A 23,611-nucleotide genomic window follows, 5' to 3' on the forward strand; every position below is an offset into this window, starting at 1 on the left:
AGGAAATTTGGCATGTCCGCTAGAACTTTCACCAAGTTCTGCAGATGCATCATAGAAAGCATTCTTTCTGGTTGTATCACAGCTTGGTATGGCTCCTGCTCTGCCCAAGACTACAAGAAACTTCAAAAGGTTATGAATGTAGCCCAATCCATCACGTAAACTAGCCTCCCATCCATTGACTCTGTCTACACTTCCCGCTGCCTCGACAAAGCAGCCAGCATAATTAAGGATCCCTCACACTCCGGACATTCTCTCTTCCACCACCTTCTGTTGGGAAAAAGATACAAAAGTCTGAGGTCACGCATCAACCGACTAAAGAACAGCTTCTTCCCTGCTGCCGTCAGACTTCATGAAAGGACCTACCTTGCATTAAGTTGATCTTTCTCTACATCCTAGCTATGACTGTAACATTACATTCTGCACTCTCTCGTTTCCTTTTCTATCAACGGTATGATTTACCTGTATAGTGCGCAAGAAACAATACTTTTCAGTGTATACTAATACATATGAGAATGAATCAAAATTGATCTACCCTCAATTTGCAGGTGAACACGTATTTCTGTGATTTTAACAGTAAAAATCCTTTTGTTATTGTTCAGCTGTCCTATCCAAATCAGAATATGCATAGAGTTGCCTGATTAAGATTACATTAAAATTGCAGTTCAAAGACTCTAAAGAATTTTCCTATAGAAACAAAGCTGTACAATGTTACTTCTGTGAAGTACTGGTACCATCAATAATGTGGCTAAGATAGATCAGAAGTATTAGAAACTCGAACCATTTTGGCAGCTAAAGGTTTTATTTGGCAATTAAAATTCCAATAATTTTAACCTCGGGTTACTTGTCCCTCATTCCTTTTGTTTTGCTTTTAATTAATGTCTTGTGATTGCTGAAGATTAAATGCCATAATTTAGTATTTGGATTGCATTGCAAGGATGAAAAAATCAATGATCGCATCTTAACTTGTGAAATCAAAGGCATATGATGTTGCTGCCAATAACTCACCCCAGCCAAACAATAAATAAAGTATAGTGGGAAATTTCCCCGAATGGTTAGGTTTGTTGTGAAGGCTATTCGGCCTCTGCAATTTACCAGAATACTTTTCTGAAGATAGCAGTTTATTCACTGTGATCATGTGGTAATTGGGCCATATTGCTCTAAGAATAGTGCAGCAGGAAAATGACTTGAAAATGATATTGCACTATACTTTCCTGTGTTGCAAAGATCTCTTTATCGTAAATACATTTCATGCTTATAATGTGTAAATCATGTGGTTATCTGGTGCATTAATAATGTCTCAGGCAGGTTAAAATTGATATCTTTTTGCCATTAAGTTAGCATTTCTATTTTCTTAAACTTTTTAAATTATTCCTCTTAACATCAAGTTGACCGTTGAAGTTTGTATCACAATACAAATGCTCACTTAAAGCTGTCTGAGTTCTCAAAATCACTACATTAGGTTGAAACATTGGTTCACATATGAATCAGTGTTAAAACTCCAGGTTCTGCAGGATCTTAACTGAGAAAAAATATTAAAACATCATACCCTCTTAAGTTGAAATATCTGGTATTGGTAAATGAAATAATTTCTAAAATAAGATTAAAAGAAAAGTGTAACCTTCTACTTACAATACCTCATGGGCACTACAGACCCTGTTTCCCTGTCCTCCTGCTCCCTGATCTTCCTGGTCTCTTCAGATCCTCTTGTCCCAACCCTCCAAGTTGTGACCACCCCCTCCCCCACCAAACCTCCTACTTCTTGACATCTTCTCAACACTTCCTTCTCCTAGACTGCATTCCCATTGATGATCCAGACCCAATTGAGACTGGAGCTCTGAGGTTGTAGAATTGAAAGTCTCAATGGTTCAGAATTACTGAGCTGCTATAATCCATATTTCTTTTCAAATATTCCCACTCCCTGCTTCCCTCCTGATCCAGACCGATGACACAGAAGAAGAACAATGAGACAGGAGGATTTAAAAAAACATGGATTGATGCAGCCCCAGCTTGGCACTATTAACACCATTGAGACTCGCATTTCCACAACAGATCAGACATGGATCTTCAATAGGAATGCAGGTTCAGGAGAGGGAGGCAGAGTGTGGAAGGTTCTGCTAGAAGCTAGATCAGGGAGTGGTGGAGATGCTGCAGCTTAGTGGTCGGGGAACTGGTGGCTAGTTCAGTGATTGGAGAGGGAGAAACAGGAGGAATTGGCAACTTGGATGTCGTGGGGAGGCAGCCCCAAAATGGTGTCATGCAGAAAACAGAGTTAAAATGCAGCTTACGATGTTCAATGAGATTACATGGCCCATTTTAAACTGAAACGATGTTAAATAGAACAACATTAAGCAAGGACTGACCATTGATGATGCATGTCTAAGGAGCATTGAGTTAGCATTTTGGTTTATGGGCTTGTTAATAGTCCTGTGGTATTACATAAGATGAATTAATATAGTCTTGCTGGTTAGGTTTATCGGCCATGCTAAATTCTCCCTCCGTGTACTCGAACAGATGCCGGAGTGTGGCGACTAGGAGATTTTCACAATAACTTCATTGCAGTGTTAATGTAAGCCTACTTGTGACTAATAATTAAACTTTAATTAACCAAGTTATATATTGCATTTTTTGTTTCCTCTGTTTTTACCTGTCTCTCACTTTTCCTGCTTCCATCTCTCCTACTCTTGTCCTTCACATGATTTTCTCTCTCCGTCCTCTTTGGAATTCCTCTGTTACATTTATGCATTCAGGTAGGTTATGGTTGTTTTGTGGTCAGCAAATCAAAAGCATCACCAGCTGTAGATTGTATTTGGGAAAGATGATCCAAGGAAATTGTGACTTTGTGGCTGCTTTTCAACTCCACATCCTCCATTTGCAATGTTGCCCTTTTTCCTTTAAACTACCTGTATTGTTCTCTTACTTTCACCCTTACTATCCTATCCACTTCCCCAGTTAAGTGCAGTGATGAGAGGCTGAAGGTCCATTCCACCAAAACCTGTTTTCCTTGTCTCCCTTCCTTGTCTCCCCTTGCCCATCTATTTTCCTCATGACTGTTCTTTTAAAATTTAAGTGAGGATAAATAATTTACAGATCATGTATCCATTATTTGTAATTCTGCAAACCAGATGCATCCAACATCTGCACGTTTTTCAACCTCATTAACCTATAGCATAGGAAGTCTCTGACCTGAGCTGACACAACCTGAACCAACACAAACCTCGCTGAGCATGTCCGGTCTTCAGCGTGGGAAGTCTAGTTGTTTGAACTGTTTACCTTGCGAACCCGCTCCTACAAGCAGAATCACAGATTGCACCACAGGTGAGAATTTATGACAGGTTCCCTGTTGTGGGGAAATTTCAAGAGATGGCCAATTATGTCTTAAACTAAGACAATTCAAAATTCGCAAGGCAAATATCTCTGCAAAAGACGTAACAAATTTATTAAACATAACACAAGACAATATAAACGTATAGCCGACCGGAGTCCCACGAAGGGTTAAATAGCTCGAAGTACAGTGACAGAACCTCTCCAAAAGGACAGGATTACAGAGTCAAATACAGATCAATTATACTTAATCAATAATTCCACCTTTCAAAGAATAAAGAAAATTACAGCACAGGAACAGGGCCTTTGGCCCTCCAAGCCTGCACCGACCATGCTGCCTGACTGAACTAAAACCCCCCTACCTTTCTGGGGACCATATCCCTCTATTCCCATCCTATTCATGTATTTGGCAAGATGCCCCTTAAAATTCACTAACGTATCCGCTCCCACTCCCTCCCCTGGCAACGAGTTCCAGGCACGCACTACTCTCTGTGTAAAAAATCTGCCTCGTACATCTTTAAACCTTGCCCCTTGCACCTTAAACCTGTGTCCCCTAGAAATTGACTCTTCCACCCTGGGAAAAAGCTTCTGACTATCCACTCTGTTCATGCCTCTCATAATTTTGTAGACTTCTATCAGGTCGCCCCTCAACCTCCGTCGTTCCAGTGAGAACAAACCACGTTTCTCCAACCTCTCCTCATAGCTAATGTACTCCATACCAGGCAACATCCTGGTAAATCTTTTCTGTACCCTCTCCAAAGCCTCCGCATCCTTCTGGTAGTGTGGCGACCAGAATTGAACACTGTATTCCAAATGCGGCCTAACTAAGGTTCTATAAAGCTGCAACATGACTTGCCAATTTTTAAACTGAATACCCGGCCGATGAAGGCAAGCATGCCGTATGCCGCCTTGACTACCTTCTCCACCTGCATTGCCACTTTCAGTGACCTGTGTACATGTACACCCAGATCCCTTTGCCTATCAATACTCTTAAGGGTTCTGCCATTTACTGTATATTTCCTATCTGTATTAGACCTTCCAAAATGCATTACCTCACATTTGTCCGGATTAAACTCCATCTGCCATCTCTCCGCCCAAGTGTCCAACTGATTTATATCCTGCTGTATCCTCTGATGGTCCTCATCGCTATCCGCAATTCTACCAACCTTTGTGTCGTCCGCAAACTTACTGATCAAACCAGTTACATTTTCCTCAATCATTTATATATATTACAAACAGCAAAGGTCCCAGCACTGATCCCTGAGGAACGCCACTAGTCACAGCCCTCCATTCAGAAATGCACCCTTCCACTGCTACCTTCTGTCTTCTTTGACTGAGCCAGTTTTGTATCCACCTTGCCAGTTCACCTCTGATCCCATGCGACTTCACCTTCTGCACCAGTCTGCCATGAGGGACCTTGTCAAAGGCCTTACTGAAGTCTATGTAGACAACATCCACTGCCCTACCCTCATCAATCAACTTCGTCACTTCCTCGAAAAACTCGATCAAGTTTGTGAGACATGACCTCCCCTTCACAAAACCATGTTGCCTCTCTCTAATACGTCCACTTATTTCCAAGTGGGAATAAATCCTGTCTCGAAGAATCCTCTCCAATAATTTCCCTACCACTGATGTAAGGCTCACAGGCCTGTAATTACCTGGATTATTCTTACTACCCTTCTTAAACAAAGGAACAACATTGGCTATTCTCCAATCCTCTGGGACCTCCCCTGTGATGTGGAGATGCCGGCGTTGGACTGGGGTGAACACAGTAAGAGTTTTAACAACACCAGGTTAAAGTCCAACAGGTTTATTTGGTAGCAAAATTATTTGCTACCAAATAAACCTGTTGGACTTTAACCTGGTGTTAAAACTCTTACTGTGACCTCCCCTGTGGCCAGTGAGGATACAAAGATTTCTGTCAAGGCCCCAGCAATTTCCTCCCTTGCCCCTCTCAGTATTCTGGGGTATATCCCATCAGGCCCTGGGGACTTGTCAACCTTAATGTTTCTCAAGAACCCCAATACCACCTCCTTTTTGATCTCAACATGACTCAAACTTTCATTATCCTAAAATCAGTTCCATTTAACAATTATACATCAATACAAATCTCTGTCAAATACCTCAGCCAATCGTAAGATACTTGATAGCATGGTGATATCTTATTTGTCTAACTGATTCAGTAGTCTCCCCTTTTGGCACTAACTAACTCCTTGTTGCTTGGTAACAGCAGATGCTATCACAAGGTCAAAATGGACATTCCCACCAGCTCTGCCAAGTTTTTTTTCCAAGATGGCGCCGAAGCAAGGCGACTTCTTGCAAGCTGTGCCCAGCATTCCTTCTAATTCTATCTTTTACTCTCGTTCTATGCTTGCATTCTGCACTTCCTCATTTCCTTCTCTGTGAACAGTATGTTTTGTCTGTATAGCGTGCAAGAAACAATATTTTCACTGTTAATACATGTGACAATAATAAATCAAATCAAAAGTTGAATAGACATGTGTCCCTGCATCCAGGTTCATATCTATTCCGTGTCTGGGCAATAAATACATCTATTCATAATGTTGCATGATACGTCCCCTCTTAGGAATGCCACCCGGTAAGACTTGCTGACTAGCCTGTTCCCAGACCTTTGGCTTTAAACTATTGACTTCAGCCACTATGTCTTTAGGTAACTTTGTTTGACTAAAACATACAATACATTTAAAATATCAGCATATATTTTAAAATCATAATTACTTGTTTTGATTCACTTCATTCACATATGTGTAAGCTATTTGTATTAGCTTGTCCAATAATCATCTAACTGTTTACTGATTCCTTGTCCTCTGAAAGACTGCATTCTGCCTATAAATCTTTTTAGCTGGTTAGAAATCCCCTTCCACACCTGTATTTAATATTTAGTGATGCATCTTTTTTTATCACTTTAATGACTTTTGACTACAGCTAACCTAGACTTCAGCCATTGTAATGTAAGTAGACGTAGGCCTATATGCAATATCTGAAAACCAAAATGATCTAAAACCCAAACACAATCAGTTTTGAGGGTGTTGGATAAAGGGTATTCGACTTGTATGTAAATCTGACCTCAGTTACTTCTGTCTTGGCTTAATACACTTTCTGATTCTGAGGGTACACAGACCAAAAGCTACAACAGATACAAATGATTGATAAAGAACCAATTTTTACTCTTAAGCCCTCTTTTCAGAGAAAGTATTACATAAAATATTTTTACCTTTGAATTTATTTACACTTCAGTAATTTTGAAAAACGGTTGCATGAAAACTGCTGGAAGCTAAATACAAATGTACACCTGAACAATATTGATGCATCCTGGGAAATTGGTAACACCACAGCTGCTTAGGCTGCCAAGCACACCGTGCAACAATCAGCAAAAATGCCAAGTCATTTCAAGTTTTGCTAGGAGAAAATCACAACAGGCTATTTGGTGAATAAATGTAGCTTTGTTGTGACATCTGTAATATCATTTTTTAAAATGCTGTTTAATGTTTTTGAATATTGTGAATGTCAGCTTTTAATTAAAAACCAGATCAAATTTCGGTAGCACAGTGGTTAGCACTGCTGCTTCACAGCTCCAGGGACCTGGGTTCAATTCCCGGCTTGGGTCACTGTCTGTGTGGAGTTTGCACATTCTCCTCGTGTCTGCGTGGGTTTCTCCGGGTGCTCCGGTTTCCTCCCACAGTTCAAAGATGTGCGGGTTAGGTTGATTGGCCCGGTTAAAAATTGCCCCTTAGAGTCCTGAGATGCGTAGGTTAGAGGGATTAGCGGGTAAAATATGTGGGGGTAGGGCCTGGGTGGGATTTGTGATAGGTGCACACTTGATGGGCCGAATGGCCTCCCTCTGCACTGTAGGGTTTCTATGATTTCTATGAAATATTTTCTGGAAATATTTTGAGCAATATGTGGAGAAAAACCACCAGGTAGCTAGATTGTGACATAAGTGAAAATTGCATCAATCTTGATTGAACTAGTATCACTAGATGCATCATAGACATGGGCACAGTTTGCTCTGGAATATTTGCAGTTGACAAAGTATTGATTTAATGTATCAGTGTTCACCGTTACATTGAACTTGTGATAATTTTGAGCTGTTTAGTTTCAAATGTTGAATTTGTTATTTAGTTGTGTCTTTGAAATAGTTTAGACCACCATGGGTAATATTTAATCTGGTCATTTTGTGTTAATAGAAGCATCAACATAGCCTTAACATTATATTTGCTATTTCTAACACCATAATAAAATACTCAGGCAATGAGTTTATTTCATGAGAAATATTAATCAGTAATCCATCCATTTTGTTTAAATGTTGAGCTAAAGAGAGCAAACAACTTGTTTGTAGTTTTGAATTGGAATTCAGATGTCATACACAAGCCACTAGTGCATTGCAGCTGAATTCACTCCCTCCCTAATTTAGTTTCTCCAAGTTCCTTGGTCCCAGCTTTGATTATTCAGTGTTGTTGAATTACTAAAAGGCTATTAGAAATTAATATGCCATTAAAATTATAAAATCTAGAAGAATATAAAATCATCTTTAGATTGTTGTGCAGTTATAAAACTGAGAAAATTGAGCGTAGTGCACTGCTCTCTTTTTACTGGAAATATGATAAAAGCTGCCGGGAAAGCAGTCAGAAAATTGAGTAATAGTGTAATGTCATCAGTTCCGCATATTTAAATTTTGTAGTGCTTTTTGTTCCACTTTTTGCTGGATTTTAATGGTATAAAATATGGCTTCATTTACTTTAATATAAACCTCTTATTTGTATTACTAGGGAATACTGACCACAAAAATGGGCGCCTAAACCTGTGACACTGAAGGCATGATCTGTTTGAGTCATAAATTAAAACAGTTCATTTTTGTAAATAACAAAATACCACTAATATGCATCTCCCAGATTTTACATTGCAGTGCAAGTGCAAAGAAGTTAAGCTCCTTGAGCCACAGAACACACAGATTGGCCGGGTGGTTAAAAGTGAGGTCTTGAACTGCAAGAAGATGGGATGGTCAAATGGGCAGATAAGTGGCAGATGGAATTTAACCTTGAAAAGTGAGAGGTGATACACTTTGAAAGGAGTAGTTTGACAAGGAAGTATTCAATGAATGGCATGACACTCGGAAGTTCTGCGGAACAAACGAACCTTGCCGTGTTTGTCCATAGATCTCTGAAGATGGAAGGGCAGGAAAATCATGTTGGAGTTGTATAGAACTTTGGTGAGTCCACATCTAGAGTACTGTGTGCAGTTCAGATCGCCACATTATAGGAAGGATGTGATTGTACTGGAGAGGGTGCAGAGGAGATTCACCAGGATGCTGCCTGGGATGGAACATTTACGTAATGAAGAGATGTTGGCTAGGCTTAGTAGTTTTTGTTGAAGCAGAGAAGACTGAGGGACGACCTGATTGAGGTGTACGAGATTATGAGGGGCATGGACAGTTCCCCTTAGTTGAACGATCAGTCATAAGGGGACACAAGTTCAAGGTGAGGGGCAGAAGGTTTAGGGGGAATGTGAGGAAAAACCTTTTACCCAGAGGTAGGCGACGGTCTGGAATGCACTGCCTGGGAGGGTGCTAGAGGTGAGCTGCATCACATCCTTTAAAAAGTTTTAAAGTTCTTTTTTAAGTTTATTTATTAGTGTCGCAAGTAGGCTTAGATTAACGCTGCAATGAAGTTACTGTGAAAATCCCTAGTCGTCACACTCCAACGCCCTGTTTGGGAGGAAGAATTTAGTATGGCCAATGCACCTAATCAGGTCTTCCAGACTCTGGGAGGAAACTGGAGTCCCCAGAGGAAACCCACACAGACATGGGGAGAACGTACAGATTCTGCACAGACAGTGACCCAAGCCAGGAATTGAACCCAGGCCTCTGGTCCTGTGAGGCAGCAGTGCTAACCACTGTGCCATCGTGCCTCCCATAGTACCTGGATGAGCACTTGGCACGACATAACACTCGAGGCTATGGACCAGGTGCTGGTAAATAGGATTAGGTGAGAAGTCAGGTGTGTCACACAGACCCGAGGGCCGAAGGGCCTTTTCTGCACTATGATTCTATGACTTTAACATCCATGTGTATGACAGTACTATACTCTGGATATTTTTTTTATGTATCTGAATATTTCGAGTATTCATTAAAAGAAAAAATACATCCTAAGGTTAATGTTTTTAAAATGAAGCTGTGAATATATTACAATGTAGTGTATGTAATTAACTTATTTTCACTACAAATTGTCACTATGAAAGGATGTTGTTTAATGCTTTACGTTTTTCTCTCTCCTACCCCACTTCACCCCATATATGTCATCATTTATGCTCAAATGGTGCTGCTGTTTTTGTGTTTTAAGTACTGATCTGACACCTGAGTTCAAATGTTTTATAGCATTGGAATACAGCAGATCTCATGTTAAGATTGATTGAAAAAGTTAGATCTCCTGTGAATGTTTAACATTTAGTTTTGAACCATCTATAGTTTTACGTGAACATTGATTCTGCATCTTTATTTTAAAAGTGGGTAGTATCTAGTGAACTGGAGCTTCACATGTTAATAACATATGAAGAACTTCTGCTTGGCAGCCATAATCACAATAGGGTACAACTTGTAGTATCTTGTTATACTGTGCACTTCATTTATTAGCCCTGCCCTTAATTTCATTCAAAAGCTGATCCTTGGTGAAATCGTCACAAGCATGGGATAACTTTCACTTTCACAGGTACATTGATGGCACCCAGCTCAATTTTAATGCCACCTTTCCAGACCCCTCTGCTGCCTACATATTACTGCTTGTTTGCCATATGTAGTTGAGTTTTCTCCAGGTAAACATTAGGAAGCCTCTTTAACCTCTGGAACAAACTGTGCCTTCATCGCTGACTCCGTCGTGCTTCCTGTCAACTGTCTTCGGCTAAAGCTGACTCAGGCTGGTTCGGTGTCCTGTTTCACGCGCAGCTGAAATTCTTGACCCTTAATCTCTCCACCAGGAAGATTGCTCTGCTCAACTCTAACATTGTATCCATCCCTACCCACACCCTGTCCTGCCTACTACTGAAGCCTTCATCTTTGCTTTTATCATTACCAGTCTCAATTTTCAGGATGCTTTTCCAGCTGGCCTCCATTCCTTCATGATCTAGAGGTCACCCAGCTACTGGTATCTTGTCCTGCACTGTCTCATTTTCCCACCACATCTATTGTTGACCCACAAAGACCCTCTATAGCTCAATACAATATTTTAATTCTTCTAAATTACTTTATGGTCTCACACACTGCTGGTAACCATCTCCAGCCCTGCAGCACTCTGCCTGAATTCTCCAATCCTCTGACGTACATCAACTCCACATTGCCATCAGCCCATCTGGCCCCTCGTTTGGAATTTTCACCTTTTAACCCTTCTGTGTCTCAACCTACATCACTTCCAATAAGATTGTTCCTAGAAGCTACTTCATTTTGTGGTCAAGTTTTTGGTTGCTACTTCTAATCTCTGCTCCATTGGCTTGGAACTCACTCTTTCCCCCACACGATGTCTGACTCTTTCTCAAAGGTGTCTGAAAACTGGCTTCCACAGAACTGAGACCATGTCAACAATAGATTTTGGATCTTGAGTCAGGTGGTTTGGACCAGGTCAGGAGGGTCTAGGGTTGTCCAGAGTGCGGTAATATACTGAATGGCGCAAAACCGATAACTAGTTAGGCCCCACATTGTGCCAGTGCAGCTCTGAGCCAAATTATCCAGGCAAGTTTTTTTTTTCAATTAAAATTTATGCATGGCACACTATACCTGGTTTTCAGACAACTTCTGTTTTGGACAGCTGCGTTTGAGAAACTCCTGTATTGAAAACCTGAAATAAAAACTGAAAATTCTGATGACATGCTGCAGGCAAGTCTGTGATGAGAAAAAGTATCATAACAATGGCCTTCAGTCAGAATCACAGACACAAGATCATTAATGAGAAATATCTTCTGCTCTCTCTGAAGATGCTGCCTAACTGCTGAGCTTTTCTTGCATCTTCTGCTTTAACCTTTTGTGGTTAGGAGAGAGGGAACAACTCAGGGTTGTGTTTCTTCACATTTTGTGAGACAGCATTTAATATAATTGACGTCAGCTTATTGAGCTTATCCATTTTCGTAAACTATTCTTAAATGCACTTTCCAAATTCATGTAACTCCGTATCGAAGACCTTTAACATGCTCAAAAGAGAGTAACATTGTAAGTATCGTTAATTAGCAGTAGATTTGTTAATGGAAATCAATCAGATAAATTGACCAATTTATCCAGGTTCATAAATTATTCCTGGTAAGAAATTTCAACAATGTTGCAAAGTGCTATTTGATCTTGTTTCACTGAATCATATGAGAAAAAATGATAAATTACCATTTGTGACAAATCATAGTAAAATTAGAATATTTACTTTTATTAGCTAGATCGCAGTGTAGCGATCAATTGATTTGGGAAAAGCTGTACAGAGTATATATTATAACTTTGGTGATTCATTTTCAAAGCAAATTTATTTTACAGTAAATGTCTAATGTTTATATGTATTTAAAATTATGCTAACTATAAAGAATTATATTGTATTCAATATTTTTTTGTAAATCAGCTTTATACTTGATGTTAGTTCGTATGTTACCAGAATTCCACAACTTAGCCAATGCATTGTAAAGAATAATTATTATTTTGAGAATGAGAAATTAGTTTTTAAGAAAGAAAAGCTATTAAATTCAAGAACCTACCTTAACTCCAGTACTCAGTTATCGTTTGTAGCATTCACATTTTTGTGAACATGCATTCTGGGTTTTCTAAGCTCTAATTTTCTTTGAGAGAGAAATGTAAAGTGTACCAGCTGTTCTTGGTGGTATAATGAAAAGGAAGTGAGCAGCAGCTGATGCAGGTTACTTGAGGGTTATGAACAATAGCTGAACAGCTAGGCCAAGGTCCCTGCAAAGGCTTGGCTAGCTGTTCTTAGACAAAATGTGATGGGCTTGTGAGATTTGATTGGCATAAGAGAGCTGGTCGAGTCTTTGTTAGCTTGAAACCACAACTTTGTTTTTATTTGTTAGTGTTAGAATGGGAGATCTTAGTTGTACATAAAGTTGAAAAGCCCCCATTTGCAGGGCCTCCTGTATTATTCCCATAGGACTGTGATGCGTAGTTCGTAATTATCTCTCAATTTCAGCACTCTGTCTGTGATTGGCTGTTTCTTTGTTTCAACCATATGGCACTAGCCCAGGCTCCCTTTGCTCTCACCATTCTTTCCCTTGTAGTTAGAGGGAGTTTTTTTTGAGTAGAGCTGAGTGGAGTTCGCTATGAAGTGATGGAAGATCTTCAAGTTGTTATACAGTAATCTTCAAGAGCTCTGGAAAAAGTACCTTCATTTGAGATTGAATTGTTCATCGCTAGTTTTGCTGATAAGTCCTTTAGCAGGTGCAAATCTTTTGTGTGTTTCCCCTTCCCCCCACTGCAACTCATGTCAGCTTTCACAGAATCTCATAATTCTCTCATTCAGTTGCTGTTCTCCCCCAGTGTCTTGCTTGCAGACTGTTTTATTGTACATTGATGCTTTGTGCAGTGCTGTGTTTTGTGTAGTGTTTGCGCATGTATGTGCATGCACACGTACAGATACAGATTGTTTTGGTTGTGTAACTTATTTGTTGAGTAGATTTGTATATGTGTTCAATTGCTCTGTTTCTGCAATATATTTTTTTGCCGGATCATCTTCATTTGCCTTGTCTCTTGGTAGTTGCATTGTCATATTTAGAAGTTCAAAATGTACGATAAACATAGTGTTTACTCCAATTTACAGTGTGGAATGTGATGACATCTGAAATCATGCTGAGAAGCTTTCTAATAGAATTTTAGTTGATAATTTTTGAATTTTACATTGTGTAAAGCAAGATAAAGGAATATTTGTCTATTATTCTAAATGTTGCATTTTAGATGTATACACAATAGCTATGCTTTATAAACATGCACACAAAAGATTTTTCATTGCTGCTGAGAGTATATTATGGAAGTGAATTGGGAAAGCATGGTTAAATTCATATGCTGCGGTGGTATGGCACTTTGTGATATGAAGGATGAGCATAAAAATACCTCAGGAAATGATTATAAATTGAATTAAATTTGCTAATGGCTGAAATCTTAGTATTTCGGAATGATTTGTCACTAAATTGTAACAGCCTCTCTTTCCCCAATCACAATTCCTCTCTACTTCTGTTCTATTCTAAATATGTTGACTGTTGTGGAGGTCCTGTTCCACAAATATCAGTACCCTTGTTTGTCCAAAAGATTGTGTATGAAACTAGGTTGAATATTGACAGGTCACTTAATCATGAGGACTTGAGTGCCTGAGCTGAATTTTGGTACACTGAAATGTTTATATATTCATACATCCCAAAATGATTACCTGTTAGTGATTAAACACAACAGTACTAATTCGATTGTGTTTCTTTCCTTCCCTGTCCGAGCCTGGGAGCACACAGTCTAATTTTAGTGCCTCTACTATGGCTATATGTGGTTAGGCAGCACAGACCTCTTATTGAACTTGGGACCTCTCTGGTGTGAGTGATTACCAAACCATGGTGCCATCAATTAGATGTGCCAACTGATAATCTTTCTAATGTTGCATCATACTACATAATTTTCCTTTCACCAATGTTTCCCCTCCTCCCAGCAACATGTTCATGTGCATATGCATTTCTTTTTGGACTCCTCCAATTTCATTTCTAAGTTGGTTGCTAAGGTGTTTCTGGAAGTGATTCAGGAGAACAAAATTGTAGCTGACTTCTTTAAAAAAAAATGTTGAAACAACTCCTGTTTGTGTGTACCTAACATAAGTAGTTTGATTTTTAAGTTATTGGGAGAGTGTCCGTTTTGAATGTGTTGGTGGTTATTGAAGTTAGTATCAGAGGAAACCTTTCCAGCATGTTTCAAAAAAAAAATCAGTCAACTTATTTGGGGCTGACTGGTTTTTCTGTTCACATTCTGACACAGATTTCCTTTGGGAGATCAATGTGCTGTTGCTCATAACAGTGAGCTAACAAGTATCACTCAACTTGTGTGACCAGCCGTTAGTTTATTTTGAAGCTATCAATATTACGTAGCTGGATGTTGTGCTTGAAATACATTTTTGTAACCATTCCACTTATGCTTGGCCTGTTACATTCATTATATGATACCTATTTTGACATCCTGTCATCTTCCAACTTAAGACTGTTTAAAAAGTACAGTCACTAAAGGAATTTAAAGTAGGTTATGCAATTCACTTGTACACTGGAAAATTCTATCTCAGCTGAGTCATATTGAAACTTTGGGAAAGGAGTGTTTTAACTTTTTGTGAGCCATCTGTGCATGTTTTCAGGGATCACATAGGTTTCAAGATTCCTCACCAGTCTTTCTAAAATCCTTGCATGTATTATTTTAATAATCTTTTAAAATCATTTAAACTAACAGGAGTCTGAATTGATACAAATATAAAATATAAAAATTGCCCTGTTCTACTGTATTTTGTTTTACTTCGTTGCTGATTTCAGACCTCAAATTCCAAAAATGTATATTGATGATTGGCAGTATGTTTTATTGCCAACCGTTTAAATTTTAAAATTAAAGTTCTAAAGCTGTTTAGATAATTTCACTGTTAAAAGCTGTCCCACTTATCATAAGGTTTAAGAGCCTGTAAGCATATAGTTTAGCATTATTTATATTTTGAGATATCCGCTATTGATATGGATATATATGACCTCTGTAAATAATACTTGTTCACAACTAGACTTCTAATGAAGACCCAAATTCTGAACTAAGCCTAAATATTTAAGTGGCATGATTGGGAAATTTTTTTTAAAATTTGCTTTCCCTAGCCTGCAGATGTATAGCTTGGATACTATCAACTCTCTCCTCCTTCAAAATGGAAATTTGATAAGTGTGATCTTAAACAATGACTATTAAGTCATTAAACAGCAGGAAAATCAGTTTTATAACACTGCTACAAACATTTTTATCTGCATTTGTCACACCTTGATTGGATATGGTACCATAATACCACTTGTCATCTTTTATCTGGTTTTAGGAGCAGAAGCTGTCATCACAGCTTTAATGTTAATTTCCCTAACTAGTCCAATCCTCTTGCTGGAGAGCAGGTATAACCTTGGGATGTCACTGTCAAACATGAGTCAGTGACAAGATGTTATTATGTGCTCTATGGTTTGGTCAAGATTTCTGTAGTCACAGCCAGGCAATATTTTGAGGTGCTGCTTGTACACCAGGTGGCCACATTCTATTGAGGCTTGTTTGATTTGATTTAATTTATTATTGTCACGTGTATTAGTATACAGAGAAAAGTATTGTTTCTTGTGCACTATACAGACAAAGCATACCTTTCATAGAGAAGGAAACAAGAGAGTGCAGGTTGTCCACATGCTCTGGGGAGAGATTGAAGCCTGGTTGATGAGATGTTGGGTCAGAGACAATGTGGTTATTTGGAAGGATGTTTCTGCCAGGTTTTTTTCACTGTTATGGAATTAGAGATAATTTGTGTCCAGAGGAGACTTTAGTAGAACCACATGGACAGGGAGGTTCAAGAGCCACTGATATGACTTATTTCTCTGCATGTTGCTGTGTCCCACCAATGGAGAGAAGGTCGAGTCACCACTAAACTAGAATTGATTTTAGAATTCCAGAGATTATCGTTTTACTGAGTAAAGTTGAGTCAAATGTGTTTGGTATGACAACATGAGGCACATATAGATGCATAGTACTTGGCTATATAGAAGATCAGAGCTACAGCAGAAGTATGAAGAATGGTGATCTTTGCACCTCGGCTTGTGCCAGTGAGTTTGCGGTTGATACTCACTCGTGTCTTGGTCTTTTTGGCAGTCATTTAGAGGTGATGATGGTAAGTTAAGGGGCAGTCAAGGGCCAGTTCAGGATCGGTGGAAGTTGGCTTATTATTGGCACAAATGAATTTTTATGATGATGTGGTGGGAACATGGCTTATGTAGATGTTAAAAAGTGTCAGTGACAGGACACTGCCCACTGGGTGACCATTGTAGAGTGTTCTTGAAGTGCTGACCTTGTCTTGTAGGTGGGCCATCATCCTCCTGTTGCTCATAAATATCCACAGTAACCAGAGTAGTTTTGCATGAGCAGGGACAGTTTAAGTATCAGTCCATGTTTGCACACAATGTTGTAGGCTGAGGAAAGATCTATGAAAGCAGATCCAGTATAGAGCTTGTGATGAAAACCAGCCACAATGTTTGTGGTGATAGACTCATGACTTAGGTCAGAGCATGTAGAGTGTGGACAAATAATAGAATGGACAACAATCTGGCTACAAGCCAAAAAACAAAACATACGTGTTTGCTACTCAGACTGGCAAAAGATAGGAAGAAGTGATTGGGACCACAGTTGTTCATATTTAGGGATTAAGAATCACAACTATAATAGGAATATTTGCAATGGCACCAAATTATAGTCAGTGTTAGTTAATGCTGGGGAAAAATGTGATAAAATACAAGAAGACAGGTATGTGATTAGCAAATAAGTTTGGTGTGAAGAGGTGCATTTTGGTAGGAAGAATAAAGAGACAAGGTACCTTTTGCATAAGAAGTCAAATTGGGTAGTTGAGCAAAAGGATCTTCGGGTACAGATACACACAGTAGTAAAAGTAGCGACAAATTAATAAGGCCATTTAAAAATTCAAACCAAACAGTTGGGTTAATATCTAGCTAGATGGAAGGACTTGCACAGTAGTTATGTTCATCTTGTACAGAACCTTTGTTTAGAACACAATTGGGAGTACAGTGCACAGAGATGCAAAAAAAAAATGTTTCCACTTGTGGGGGAGTCCCAAAACACTCAAAAAAAGTAAGAGAGTGACAAATGAATCTTTACCCAGAGAGTAGTTAGATAGTTGAACTTGTATTTGAGGCAAATGGAATCATAGAATCCCTACAGTGTAGAGGAAGCTATTCGGCCCATTGAGTCTGCACTGACTCTCCGAAATTTATGGATTTACCATGGCTAATCGACCTAACCCACACATCTTTGAACTCCAGGAGGAAGCCAGAGCATCCAGAGGAAACACGCAGACACTGGGAGAACGTGCAAAGTCCATACAGCCTGGAATTGAACCCAGCTTCCTGGTACTGTGAGGCAGCAGTACTAACCACTGTGCCACCAAGCTGTCATGAATGCATTTAAAGGATGCTAGATAAACATACAAGAGCGAAAAGAATAGAATTGTATGATGGTATTAGATGAGGATTAGGAGGTGGCTTGTGTGAAACATAAACATCAGAACAGACCAGTTGGGCCAAATTTCCTGTTTCTGTGCTGTACTGTATGCATTCTAATACTGTTCTGGCTGGTCTTCCATCCTGCATAAACTTCAGCTCATTCAAAGCTCTGCTGCCTATTTCCTAACCTGCAAGTCTCATCCATCCGTTACCACATGTCCTCGCTGACCTACATTTACTGCAGATTTCCCAGCACATCAAATTTAAAATTGCCATCATTGCATTCAATTCTTTCTGTGGTCTTTCCTTCCGCATCATCCCCCGCCCTGCTTTCCCTCAACTGTCACAATTTGCCATTCATAGAAATCATAGAATCATAGAAACCCTACAGTACAGAAAGAGGCCATTCGGCCCATCGAGTCTGCACCGACCACAATCCCACCCAGGCCCTACCCCCATATCCCTACATATTTTACCCGCTAATCCCTCTAATCTACGCATCCCAGGACACTAAGGGGCAATTTTTTTTAGCATGGCCAATCAACCTAACCCGCACATCTTTGGACTGTGGGAGGAAACCGGAGCACCCGGAGGAAACCCACGCAGACACGAGGAGAATGGGCAAACTCCACACAGACAGTGACCCAAGCCGGGAATCGAACCCAGGTCCCTGGAGCTGTGAAGCAGCAGTGCTAACCACTGTGCTACCGTGCCCCCCCCCATTCTTTGAGCGTCCTTAAACCTCCGCTTGCTGATTAAGCTTTAGGTAATATAATGGCTATGTCCATTTAAAAATAAATTATACATAGTAGGGTGCAGTGGTTTGGAACGTTTTTTAAAAAGGTGCTAGTTAAATAAATGAAAGTAAGCTCTTTAGCCCAGGGAGTGTCAGAGTAATTTGGTTTTTCACTAAGCTGGGTTAACTAAAGTGGTAATGATCAGGTTTCTAAGTTCCGACCTAGGTTAACATGGCTCTGTACCTGTTTAGAACATAGAACAGTACAGCACAGAACAGGCCCTTCGGCCCACGATGTTGTGCCGAGCTTTATCTGAAACCAAGATCAAGCTATCCCACTCCCTATCATCCTGGTGTGCTCCATGTGCCTATCCAATAACCGCTTAAATGTTCCTAAAGTGTCTGACTCCACTATCACTGCAGGCAGTCCATTCCACACCCCAACCACTCTGAGTAAAGAACCTACCTCTGATATCCTTTCTATATCTCCCACCATGAACCCTATAGTTATGCCCCCTTGTAATCCACCCGAGGAAATAGTCTTTGAACGTTCACTCTATCTATCCCCTTCTTCATTTTATAAACCTCTATTAAGTCTCTTTAGTTTACTTGTTAAGATTCTTAACAAGTATACTTGTTTACATTGTAGTTTACTTGTTAAGATACTTAACAAGTATTAGTTTACTTGTTAAAATACTGGGGATGAAGGACCAAGTTACACTCCAGAGCTATTTTGATAATTGTGTAGAATTTTCCATTAGCAGTTTTTTTTAAAAATTCCTCTTATTGAGTGAGCTTCCATTATTTGTATTTTAACCTGTTCGCTGAGACAGATAAACAACCATTTTTACTGCTTATGAATTAGTTGCTGAGAAGCAGATACAATAGCACAGTGGTTAGCACTGCTACCCCAGAGACCCGGGTTCGATTCCCGGCTTGGGTCACTGTCTGTGTGGAGTTTGCACATTCTCCCTGTGTCTGCGTGGGTTTCCTCCGGGTACTTCGGTTTCCTCCCACAGTCTGAAAGACATGCTGGTTAGGTGCATTGGCCATGCTAAATTCTCCCTCGGTGTATCCGAACAGGCACCAGAATGTGGCGACTAGGGGATTTTCTCAGTAAGTTCATTGCAGTGTTAATGTAAGCCTACTTGTGACACTAATAAATAAACTTTAACTTTAAGAACCACAAAAGGTTAACTTTCTAGTGTCACTTCACATGATGAAAATTATTCCTTCTGTTTGGTAGAAATGGAAAATTCAGGATAAGCATAGCAGCTCTGGCAGCATCTGTGGAGAGAGAATCTGAGTTAACGTTTCAAGTCCATGTGGCCCTTCTATAGAACTGGAGAGGTAGAAATGTAAGGAATTATATAGTTGGAGAGGCGGGTCAAGGAGGTAGGGCAGAATAAAAGGACAGGCGTAGGTCAGAGTAAAGGAAGATAGACAAAGCTGTCACGGACATTAGACATGTTAATGGTGTCATTGGGGACTGAAGAGTCCCAATGATGGCGAAAGGTAAGATAACAATGTGTTAATAGGAGAACAAAGGTTTTCAGGTGAAAATCTCTTTTCAGGAGATGCAGCATTTCACTTGTACCTCATTCAACTTGATTTACTGTATTTACTGCTCCCAATGTGTCTCCTCTACATTGGGGAGACTAAATGCAGCAGACCACTTTGCGAAACACCTTCGCTCCACCCTCAAGCATGATCCCAAATATCCTGTTGCTTGCCATTTCAACTCAGCATCTTGCTCTCATGCCCACGTATCCATCCTTGTCCTGCTACAATGCTTCAGTGATGCTCAATGCAAATTGGAAGAACCACATCTCATCTTCCGATAACAACACATTACAACTTTCTGGACTAAACATTGAGTTCAACAATTGTGAATTTTCCCCTCCATCTTGACTGCCCCCTCCCATTTTGATTCTAGGCTCCCTTGGCTTGCCCCAACACACCCCCACCCCACTGCTCCCCCACATGGTCATCCGTCCCTTGATTTCAGGTTTGCTCTCACTGAGCACTGACCTTTGTTCTCCTTTATTAACGCATTCTGCTATCTTTTGCCACTATTAGCACTTTTTCAGTCCATAATGGCACCATTAACACACACCTTTGTCATGTGTCCATGACACCTCTGTCAATCTCGCCTTTGCTCCGACATGTCCCTGTCTTTCTATACTGCCCCACCTCCTTCACCCTTTACATTTCTACCCCTCCAGTTCTCTGGAAAGGTCACATGGACTCGACAACTCAGTTTCTCTCACCACAGACGCTGCAGAACTGCTAAGCTTATTCCGCATTTTCTGTTGTATTTCAGATTTCCAGCATCCATAGCATTTTGTTTTTATCCTTCCATTTGGTGCCTGTTTTATAAGATCACCTGGTAATATAAAGAAGACCATTTGACCATTACTCATTCGATACCAATAAATGCAGTGCAGTATTCTCACTGTCAGATCTTTCACATGACTTCAAAGTTTTGCTTCCAACATCATATGCTGAAGTATCATTCAAATGTTTTTTGTAAGTAGTGGAGGCACGAAAATCAGACAGTGCAAAATGGGCCTCTGATTCGTGATCATTGACCAAGATGCATTTTTATACCTCGTTATGTGAACAATCTTCAGCATAAGCCTGCATCAAGCTACTCGCTGGAGGAGTGTGATGTGTTGACTTTGTTTTGTCATTCTTCACTTGTATGCACCAATGTTGCACAGAACTTCAGTAGCTTTTAAGATTAAGGAGAAATTTTCTGTTTCATATATTCATAACGAGCCTTAATAAATCAATATAATAAACTAGCGTGAATAAAGTCTTTTACATTGCTGAAATGCAAATAATACCTGAGATTTTCTTCTTTTGTTTCAGAAAAAAGTGGTTGAACAGTTGAGGAAAGATTTGATGGTAAAACAAGAACATCATGAAGGCAAACTGCCAATACAACAGCAGCAGCAGATACTACCACAACAGCAACAGCAGACTGTACCACAGCTTTTACCACAGCTGACCAGTCCACAGGTAATAGAAATTGAGCATGTTGCAGCACTGAAATGAGCTTTACAGTGCCTCTAATTTGCACTGTATTTTTATGTAATTTTGCTTGCTAGGCCTTTTCATCACTATGGAGCTGCCGGTTGAGCACATAGATAGCAACATCCACGCACTATCCTATCTGATAGTCCCAGCACTGAGTTGCACAGTTATCCAAGTTTTGTGACTTGTCTGATACTTTAGATTCTCTTGTGTAAGCTTAACCAAACTATTTGGGTTAACCTACTCCACGTTTATTACTTTGCATCTTCCCTAATCAGAGTTTTGTTGGCAATCACTGTAATTGTATAATCTGTTTTGTATGGTGAGGGTCCTGCATTTTTTGGGATGCTTTCTTGTATGTAGTTTACAATAAGCCAATGTTTTATCTCTGTCTTTGGTTGTTTTAACTTGGTTTAGTTTAGTATATGAGTCATGGTGCCTTTAAACCTGTCCAGCAGATTATTATCCTGAGAATATAGGTGAATAAAAGTTATTTTGTTTATGACTCTTGTCATAATTGTGTGAATAACTCATCCAATTGAACCATTTTTGTGCCCAAGTAGGTTAGCTACAATGTACATAGTGCAAGAGCTATTGCATTGGAATGCTTCGATCCATAGTTTATTGTTATAAGTGCCCTTTCCCTGATGTATCAAGCATGGAATCTATGCTATCTGTGTCCACTCTTTTGAAATGTTCATTCTTAATAAGTAAAGATAGCAGAAGCTTTGCTGTACTCCCTTGATTTAGTCGTATGTTATCATTGGTCATAAATATCAACAAAATTCCACCATATCTTTGTACATCCTAAGCCAGAAGAATTGATACCTTTTACATTTTACCTCTTGATGTTCTGCAGAAAGTACAAATTGAGCGATCTTTAGTAAATATGTCTGTATACCTGCAGTACCAAGATCTATCAAAACTCATTGGTATCTATTCCTGTACAGGGTTAAGTTGGTGATGTCGATGTGTGATCATATTTCTTGTTTCTAGTGGTATTGCACATACTTCAAGTTTTGTGTTTTGTACCAGGTTTGGCCTTTCTGATAGGCACCTGAATTTGTATCGGGTGAATTGTTTATGCTTTGCCCATTTTAGTATTTTGTGTGTGTGTTCGTTCCCTTTGGGGTGAGTACTATTTGTTTGCCTGTGATGTTCAAGATCAAGCATCCATCGTCATACATGACCTACAATATCAGATTTTTTTCCTTTAAAATATCTTCTAATTTTATGGTGAATTCAATGAAGTTTCTTTCCTTCCTTATACCACTTGTACATTTGGTTGTATATTTCAAGTGGTACGTCACAAGCATTAAGAATAGACAATTTTGCTGTACTGTTCATCAGATTGGGGAAAAAGCTGCAAATACTTTACTGTTCAGTGAAGGTAATTCAGGCTAGACATCTTTATAGCACCTATGATGGCTTGCTAATAATTCAAAAGCTTGAATACAAGTATTGATGGTGTTGGAATAAATTCATATTGTCTATTGTTTTTCACAATTCAGCAGCTTTAATTGAAACTCTGATTTGTTTTGGCATTCTCTGTGGCAGTTATACAAATTAACTCAAATTTGTCTATTCCTTTGCATTCTTGTTAAATTTTCCCTCTATTACTGTAAAACTGTTAATAAGCTTGTTTTAAATTTTGCTTCAAGTTTCAATTAATCCAACCTGCTTTTACTCCTACCACTGTTACGTTTTTAAAATTTTGTACCCTTGTTCATCTTGGATCATTCCCGTGGGCAGGTTCCAATTCCCTATACTTAAGTTCTTGGGTTCTAGGTAAGATTGCTGTGTGCCCAAGAGAAAACAGTGACTGATAATTGCTTTTAGCTCCTGGATTTATCCTTAGAATCTCTTTCATCAATGAACAAATAAAATATTATGCTGGTAATCCATATTTTAAATGAAATCATTAAACAATTTAAATTTTCTAAAACAAATATTAATCATAAAACATTTACAGTAGAAATCTCTTTAATGGCAACTAAACAAAATAATAAAAAGATCGTAATGCTCAGTACTCAGCTGTTGCTAAATTGTCAGACTGTTTGACTGACATGCAGCACTTGGAGCAGAAACTTCCTCCAAGTAAATTGCAGAGCCAAAACCCCCATTCCCTAGCCACTGTTTCATTGTTTGAAAGCTTGGTGTCATATTTGATCTCAGTGAAGTTCCCTCCACATATCCACCTCACTTTCCTCCTTTAAGATGCTTTAACACCTTCCTTTTTGACCAAGCATTTGGTCATCTGCCTCAACATCTTATGTGTCA

The 23,611-nt window shown here is 39.4% G+C and overlaps 1 protein-coding gene across 5 annotated transcripts in view; it reads left to right on the forward strand.

Moving 5' to 3' along the window:
• phf21aa (PHD finger protein 21Aa) overlaps nt 1–23,611 on the forward strand; it is a 310,619-nt gene that overhangs the window by 159,589 nt on the left and 127,419 nt on the right. For all 5 annotated transcript variants that reach the window (XM_078220409.1, XM_078220407.1, XM_078220411.1 and 2 more), the window contains exon 4: nt 21,167–21,316. In XM_078220409.1, the coding sequence (XP_078076535.1) occupies nt 21,167–21,316 (150 nt within the window). The remainder of the gene's footprint in view (nt 1–21,166; nt 21,317–23,611) is intronic.

This window comes from Mustelus asterias, chromosome 9 (assembly GCF_964213995.1).
Source record: "Mustelus asterias chromosome 9, sMusAst1.hap1.1, whole genome shotgun sequence".
Taxonomy (NCBI): domain Eukaryota; kingdom Metazoa; phylum Chordata; class Chondrichthyes; order Carcharhiniformes; family Triakidae; genus Mustelus; species Mustelus asterias.